Source organism: Anarrhichthys ocellatus, unplaced genomic scaffold (assembly GCF_004355925.1).
Source record: "Anarrhichthys ocellatus isolate YVR2014 unplaced genomic scaffold, GSC_Weel_1.0 scaffold2, whole genome shotgun sequence".
NCBI lineage: Eukaryota > Metazoa > Chordata > Actinopteri > Perciformes > Anarhichadidae > Anarrhichthys > Anarrhichthys ocellatus.
In genome coordinates, this window is record NW_022280032.1 from 5504265 (window position 1) to 5513245 (window position 8981).

At 42.9% G+C, this 8981-nt stretch overlaps 1 protein-coding gene across 2 annotated transcripts in view; it reads right to left on the minus strand.

Annotated features, from left to right (window-relative positions):
- Nucleotides 1-8659, minus strand: part of tead4 (TEA domain transcription factor 4) — a 26492-nt gene extending 17833 nt beyond the window's left edge. For both annotated transcript variants that reach the window (XM_031870787.1, XM_031870779.1), the window contains exon 1: nucleotides 8230-8659. In XM_031870787.1, coding sequence (XP_031726647.1) covers nucleotides 8230-8611 — 382 coding nt within the window. In that variant the 5' untranslated portion in view covers nucleotides 8612-8659. The remainder of the gene's footprint in view (nucleotides 1-8229) is intronic.
- Between the last annotated feature and the right edge of the window lie 322 nt (nucleotides 8660-8981).

The window sequence follows — 8981 nt, forward strand, 5'->3', positions numbered from 1 at the left end:
CACACACACACACACACACACACACACACACACACACACACACACACGCGTATTACCCAGCCGTAGAACTGCCTTTGTGTGAGGCTTTTGTGGACTAAACCACTCTCTCAAATGCCGTCTACTCCAGTTTATACACACAGTCGCACACTAGACAGACTCACACATTTCAGCCCGAGTCGCGGCATTCATTCCGTCTCAATCTTATTTTCCTTTCAGAGCTGTAACTCCTCAACCGTTTAGTGTTTATCGGTAGGTGCACTCGCCGGACGATTGTTTGAGCCCCTAAATGCATATTTCTTTAATTCCCCAGGGATTAAGAAAGTGTTCCACATTTCCTCGCAATCAAACTCTTTTTAAAAGACGAACAGAGAGCTTTGTCAAAGTCCCCACAGTACTTGACCTAAAATCAACATTAAGTTGCCTCTATCGAGTTCCTCACGTTACAGCAGCAAGTTCTTTCAGTTCCCAGCAATTTATCTTTTGGAAACTTCACTCAGTGTACAGTAAGATGTACATTGTGTATCCAATCCAATAGGGATTTTCAAAATAGCAGACACAGAAGCGTGAGCATGTCTCCCCAGATGAATAAAAACGTTTCTTGAATTCAGAAAACCAGACCATCATTTTACTTTGGGACACTTTTGAAACTCCAATGTTATATTGATCAACTTTAAAACCACAGACAGTCAAGTGCAACCAGGAAAGACACTGAAATGAGAGTTGTAACGTTTTGCTGTGAAATCACAAACATTCTGACAGGATCAAATCTACACTTTTTTGTTTTCTAAATTACAATGATAAGGTTTTCCTTTTCAAGAATAATGATTTCAAAATGTATTCTACCACCAACAGAGCAAAGGTCAAACTGCTTTATCAATAGGACGGTATCCCCATTTAAAATGAGCCAGGTATGTACTGCAAGCATGTAAACAGCAGTGTCATTAATGGACTGTCAAAGACGCTTCGCTTCATGTTCTCGTATCAGATGCCCTGCCACTCCTAGTGTGAGTGCTTGGGGAAGGGCCCCATCGAAAATACCCTCCAACACATCCATGAGATCAGAGAGGGGACTCAGTCACACAGCGATGAGATCATGATATCCAATGGGAGTAGCACAGGCAGGAAACTTGTGCCAGCCAAGGCTGCAGGAAAGTCAGTCGGAACATTATATCATCTAGTGGTCCACAGTTTGATGTTGTTTATTACACTGCCCACAGTCACAGACTATCTGGGGGAAATCTGATTCTGGAAACATTTCTTAAGGGCATGAAAGGTGGCCGACTGCAGCAGCAGCAAAGTCAGAGAGATGCAAAATCCAAGGGATACTGCTGCATTGTGCAATTTAGAAAACATTGTAATTCGTGATTTTTAAAAGGGAATATTTCCGTTGCTGCTGCTCGATGTTTGAACCATATAAGTATTCGAAGAACTTGTGCCAAATTTCCACTGCATGGTAGGAATGTCTCTCTTTGATTTTTCTTGGTACCAACAACACTGCAGACTACTGATTGGTCTGAGAGTATTGTCACTAGCGCGACCCTGGACTTCCTGCACAAGCCCGCAACTTTTTAAATAAGCAAGCTACCGTTAACAACGGGCGCAAACAATTGTATTCACTCAACACAGATTCGACCCCTGAGAGTAAGGAAGTGAGGATACACAAGTTAATTTTGTTTAATATAAAAACAACTTCTTATTTGAATGATAAATAATGTGCTATTACTTCATTCACACCTTATTACAGTACCCTGAAATTAATAAAAAACAACAAAACATAATTAGGATTGATTCCTGGAGCCATGATGATCCTAAAAGGCCTTACAAACACTGTTTTACCGGTTTTCGTTCTGGCTCTCCTCTCCTCCTTGTCCTCAGGCCTGTTGGCAGAGGTCAGGGAGAGGTGGACGGGGTTATTTAAGTCAGTTTATAGTATCCCTTCCAAAGTCAACCTCCGGCCCTGACTGGTCGTAAATCTACCCTTCTCTCTCTCTCTCTCTCTCTCTCTCTATCTCTCTCTCAGCCCAGAGCATTTTTCACATTCCTATATACGGACTGGTCCGCACCGGGTCCTGAATCTGCTACTCCGACTTCACCCCATGCCCTGTTTGTGTGTGTGTACAACAACCCCCTATGTACATAAACCAACCACACCACAGGGAATGATCAGTTCATCACCCTTTACCACATTTTCACAAATTTACCCAAATTAACAGTTTCTGACAAGATACAAAAGACATATTTCACCTCCTTCCTACCTGTAGCGCTATTTATCAATCTAGATAGTTTTGGAGGTATCAGCCATAGAGACGTCTGCCTTCTCTCTGATATAATGGGACTATATGGAAATCGGCTTGTGATGCTCAAAGCACCAAAAGAACACTTTGGAAAAACAGCAACGTCTTTTTCCAAAAGTCATGACGCGGTTACTGAAGATAATCCACAAACCTTGCTGTGAGCAGTTATTTTCTTTCGACCATAGGTCTTATATGAAGACCTATGGTCACCTGCCAGCCATACCTTCCCTTCAACAGCACATATGCCCCAGCGTGTCTGCTCTGGAAAACAAAGGTCACATTTAGGCTGCAGGAATGTCTTGGCTGGGTGTTATTTCCCTTCCGATAGAGCCTGGACGCAGCCTGCTGAGCTCTCAAAAGACATCTACCAAGCCTCGATACCAGCAACGAGTCAAGTACGCCAACAGTATAGAGCCTGAGATGCAACAGACCTGCATGGTCCTGCATTAACAGAGCCACTAAGAATGGATCATTTAAAAATGAATAACTGGCACCAAAGACACAACACAAGCAGTAGTTTGAAGTCAGATGCACCTCAAACTCCAGTGATGTGTGTACAATTACATACTTTTTCATTTTCTTTTCATATAAAGTTGTTTTTATCCAAATGAAAACCTTATAAACCCTCAAACATTAACCAATGTTTTAATGTGAAGTATCAGAAAACTCGTCTTCAATTTATGGGATTGTTATGTATTATTTTCAAATTAGAAGAATATAATGGTCAAGTTATTATTAAAATTAAGAGAAGTGGTTAGTTGGTATTATTAAATTGATTAATTTAAACTACTGCCTGGCTAGCATAACCTGAATTATTTTAGTCAGTGCACTGCAAGTCAGTTGAACAAACAAAAATGTGCAATTCAGCATAGATACACTGACTCAATCAATGCTATAATGAAAATATTCTAATTGTATACCGGAGCAGTTCCTTCACAGAAATGCCTCCAGAAATCTGAAGCTGCTTTTTAAGTCAACACAACTAAAGCAGAAGGTTCAGCACATTTCACTCTTAGTTAGTACCAAGTGATATAGTTTGTTTCAGAACATTTTCAAGAAACTATTCGAACATTTTCAGCAAATATCGGATCCATAGAATTAAGTGCTACTTTCCCTCCTCCTATTCTATTATGAGCCCCGAGGAAGCTGTGGTTTTTACAAGCATGCATGACACCTGTGAGAGCTAATCAGAGTCCTGCACTCATCCGCAAAGTAACTAGTTGCGCTGCTGTCCGAGCCAAATCTGAAGTTTACTCTTGATTTCTGACAAAGTATAGTATTTCTAGCAGGGGAGTCAATTTAACAGATGTCATGTTACATTAACACAACATGCCACAAGTGTCTTCGCAATTACAGAGATTTATGCAGAGATAGTTTGCGCGAGGCTCGGCGTAATTTCAATCGCATAGACAGATCAACAGATGTCCGACCCGTTCGGACCCTTCTACCTTTCACCTTGCTGATCCGAGATGTCTGGATAAAGTGACAGTGACAGCTCTGTTACATGGCTACCACTGCTCACGATGCCCTATCGGTTACACTGTGAGACGCAGAGAGGACAAGTACGGACAGACAGAGTGTGACTGAGATGGAGGGAGCAGAGATTCCAGGAGCTCATCATCAGCAGGGGGTTTCCTCGGAAACCCTCCAGAGAGCATCAAATCCCATGAGAGTCTGAAAGTGAGCGTCAGGACTCTATGCGAGGTGGTTCAGGTTCATCCTCTTGCTCATGTAAGGCCTGTGTGTCCCCTACCAGTGTGTGTCACAAACCACTTGTCTGCCATGCTAATAAAAGAAAAGATATAGAAAGCATGTGTGTGTAAATGATGCACAAGAATATTTCCATTTGACGGAGCAGTGCAGCAATAAGAAACACGGAGGGGCAATAGACCCTTCCCCACTTCTTCTGGAGGCTTCTACAAAAGGTCAACAGGTCAAGGTCACTGGTGAATTTCTCACTTTACTGCCAAAGTTTGACCCCAGGTGAGGACGCGCTGTTGCTTTCCACTGACCTTTACATCACATTCTTAATGAGAATGACTTGAGGTCAAAACATATTTGCATCGCCTGACACAAACCAACGATGTTGCACAAGTGAAGCTTAGTGGGAGCATGATTCATTTTTGACTGACACTGACACAAAAAATATGCCACTACTGAGGGAAACATTGACTTTATCCTCTTCACTAACACACGTTTGCTATTTTGTTTTCACAGGAAGCACGACCCATTCAAATGTGAGAAAAAGTGCTCCTCTCACAGATGTTATGAAATCAAGTGTGATGAAACCAAACAGCTGCATAAAACATGATGCGATGTAACATTTAAAGCTGCCGAATTAAAATGAGTCCAAAGACGTCATGAAATAAAACAATTACAGAAGCACATAACTTAATATGGTAGCAGTGAATAAAGAGGGAAGACAATCACATTTCCAGTGCCACATTCTTCTAGTGAGAGCTGTCAGCATATTGGTTTCCACTACACTACACTACCCACTGTTTCTCCATTATTGCAGCATGAGGCCTTCTCTCAGACCACAGGGCACGTCACTCACTGAGAGCCACACAAGGCAGGAAATGTTTTCCTCGGCAGATGCATGTCGAATTACCAATGGAGCACAAAACCGCCACAATATCCGTGACACCGTCCCTAATAAGCGAGCGAATAGGTCTGTTGAGTAATGGGCGCAAGGGCCAGAGCTATGCACAGCATTATGGGAAAGACATTTGGTGAATGTACCCGGAATATGGGCTAAAAACATTCCTTTCAATTTAGGAATTTACAAGTGATAGAAGCACACATTCCCTCTGTTTCGCTGCTCGGAGACTCGGTATCATTCCTCTGAGTGGAATTCAACCTATAATTTGGCCGACCGTTATTTTGCTAGAAGTTTGTTTTGTCTATGTATCCACATTTAGCCCATGCAAGATGACTAAATAACATTTATAAAACCATCAAGTCATGGCTTCATGTATGCCTTTAAAGATATTCTCAGCTGATATTTGATTTGGCTACCGGATTTATGACCACCCATCAGCGCTTTAACAACATTAACAACACTAAAGACCTTCAAAGTGGCTTTGCATTGATTGTGGTTGCTTGAATGACTTGAGTTGTTGGCCACTTGCGTCCCCAGGGATGGTGATAAAAGGGGAGGACAGGAGAGCTGCAGGGGCTGTAAGCGAAGGGCTGCTTAGGGGAAACAGTGGGATCACTCTTGCATCATTTCTCAAGTCATAAATCTGGATTTGCTGCGAGGCTGTCAGGCTGAGCTCAGAGAGCAGCTGGAGGTGAACTGAAAGGCAGACGGACAGGAGTTGTTCATACGGGACAAAGAGAGACAGGGAATCCGAAACAAAGAGATATCAGAGTAAAAATCACAGAAATAACCGCATGGGTCTGGTACGCACAACCTCTACCTTTCTCACTGTAAAATACACACACACACATACTGGAGACAGGTGTGAGAGTTCTGCGGCAAACCCGAGGCCATGCAAGACACCACTGCCCACCTTGGTGTTTATTTGTCCACCCGTCGTCCTCCCCTCCAGGCTCTCAAAGGGTAAACTTCTATTCTGGTTTAGGGTTACAGCCGAGCTGCCTTGAACCCCCTGGGCTCCAGAGTGCACATGCCATTCCTGGCGGGCCAACGCGCTCCCTGGCACGCATCACCTCAGTGCTTGCCTTGCCAAAAAACCCACCATCACTACCTTTACCCATCCAGCGACCCCACCCCCCCCCCCACCCCCATCCACAGAATGAGCCACCTGCCCTACTCCCCTCTGCTCCCCCCCAACTATTATTACAGGCTTTATAAGGGTTTACATGTTGATCAGAGGATGGCCATGACCTCGATAGGTGGCTAAGCTATGCTAGGTAAAGCCAACAATTAAAGGAGCTGTCTGGCACAGTGACAGAACAAGGCGATGACAGAGGCTGTCTGATAGCGCCACTACCTCCGTCTGCCCGTTTTCCACCGAGCAGATCCACTATCAAACACACGGGCAGGAGGACAAACGATGGAAAAGCCATCTGTTAAAACATCTTTCAGCAAGATGTCGTAGAGTAATGTCACCTCACCTTCCCAACACCTGTTTGGCAATGACATTATCCAAAGATTCAATAAGGAAAGACCTGCAGTAATGTTGTTGCCGCTCCAAACCTCAATTCACTATTTTAGGATTGGATGGAAGGCAATAAAAACACATTTCTTGGGAGGGAACCAGCAAGAAATAAATTATCTGTGGCACAATAGCACGGACAGCGTGATACCAACAGTTAAGGCCACATAGCAAATAGATTACTTGAGACAACACACAAAGCTGGCATCCAAGCCATGCAATCACGTTGAATTATCCCCATTCCTCTGAACCCATTTGGGCTAAGTGATTTGGAGATAACTTTGGTAACAAGAATACTGTAAAGTACACTTCACTATCACTGCCAAAATACAATGCCACCAATGTCTGGCCCAAATAACTCACTGTCTGTTGATGAGGCGACAGACAAATCCTTCTTTCATCATTTACTTTTCATTGGGTTGTCATTTTTTATGGATCTTCAAGGGCTGGATAGAAAGGCAGCTTTGCTTTTTCTGGACATGTCACTACATTGTTTTCACTCTCAAAAATATAATTTCTTCTGATAGAAGATGAAGAAATTGAAGTCTGCATGAGAGGCACATTGTGTATGCATGTGTAGAAGAATGAGTGTGTGTGCCCGCGCCTGTTTCTGACACATCATGCCATCGTAGTGTACACTATGGGGACCAAGTGGAGCTGACAGCTGTGCAGGAAACCGGAGCGAATCCGTGTGTGGGTGAGAGTTTGTGAAACAAATTGACCATATGAAGTTTAGTCTATTGTGGGAAGTGTGGGGAAGCAAATTATAGTCTGTTTATGCATTACAACACTGCAGATATGTTGCACTGTGGGTTTATTTACAGTAGCGTTTATATTGGAAGAGGTTCACAGCTTGTCTATTCACAGCCGATAACTTCCTTTTCACTTAAGTCCATCTGAAATAAATATCTCACCCCAAATTAATCTTCAACCACAATATATCCATGACACCTTAATCCTTATTACATATTCAGCTAAACAGACATTTTGCCACAGCTCTTAAAGTAGCAGGAACAGCTCCTGATTGCTCCATGCTGAAGAAGCAGTTCAAGGAGAAAAATGATCAATTCTTTGTAGCCAATGATGACACTTTAAGTTCAGTATTTCAAAGCAAGTGTATTGAGGAAAATTATGTTTATTATGTTTTATTATCATCTCCCCCAGGAGTAAGACCTTTGGCGCTGCTCAAAAACTGACATTCATAGAAAAGTCTGGTCTCATTCTAGAGCATCTCAGATACTCAGTTTGGAAGGAGAGAGGGAGACACACCAGGCAGATAAATGCACTCTACTGAGTGCACTTTGTTAGTTATTTATGGAATTATTTTCTATCCTCTAATCGTGGGCAATAATTGATTTCACCGCAAAAAAATTGTTATTATAGTTTGTGGTGTGTCCAGGCCGTTACAGCTTATTATTATGAAACCCATTGCTGTAACTGATATATAATAAGATCGCATCATTCCAGATCCTGCCTCAGTTGTCCCATCTATTGAGGCACAGCCTGTTTTGCAAGTCACAAGTCAAGACCAACACGTCCTAAGTAAAGTTCAAGCCCTAAAATATGTGTTTTGAGTCCTAAACAAGTCATTATGCACCCCTCACCCAATTGAATGAAGTTCTAAAACTTTTAAACAGAGTTAGTTTGGTAAAATATACTGCATCTAAAATAGACAGTGTGGTAAAAGAAAGGATTGAGCGTGGCTTTCTGGCTTGCTAAAGAGCATTATGCACATGAGCCGATCTTCAGGTTTATCATCCCATTCAAGAAGAAAAAGGTACATGATAGTATGACGATAGAGGTGGGCGTACCGTACATCTTGCCCTCATCAGAGAGGATGATCTTCCTGCGGCCACAGGGTGGGTAGATGGCCAGGGCCTCCTGGAAGCTCTGCTCGATGTCGGGGCTCCACACGCCCTCCGCATCGTTCTCCAGGGGTTTCTCGAGTGTGTCCCCCAGCTCCTCACTCCCACCCCTGGGGGAGGGAGCCGGCACCCACTCCGCCGACGTGGTGGGACCACGGAAAGGGGACCACGGAGCAGGGGGTGGAGGGTCTGGGTTGGGGGAGATGATGGGAGAAAGGGAGAGACTGCAGGGAGCGTGCCTGGCTGTATGAAATCCACAGATGTGATGATGGTCTGGATGTGGCAGGGCAGTCCTGGGAAAGAAAGAAAAGGATGATGAAATTGACATGGTGCTGTGTAAAGTTGCTCAAATCCAGATTTATCCAGGGAACGTTTTGCAAGATCTCACAGGTTCCTCCTCAAAACGTTAGGCTACTGAAATCAGGAGTCGAACCTAAGATTTGATATAACTTCTGAATAAGATTTTACTGATGTACATTGAGTATGCTTGTAAATGTTTTTTTTAAAATGTGGTTAATAATATCAAAAGTCAGTTAATATCATGTTCTGATATATTGAGCATGAACACTTTCACTAAACAGGATGCATTCAAAATGAATTATAAAGGCTGCAACTAACATTTGTATTAATATCTTCATATTATTGATCAATAATTCATTGTTTATGCTATAAAATGTGAGGACATTTCCATAAACCCA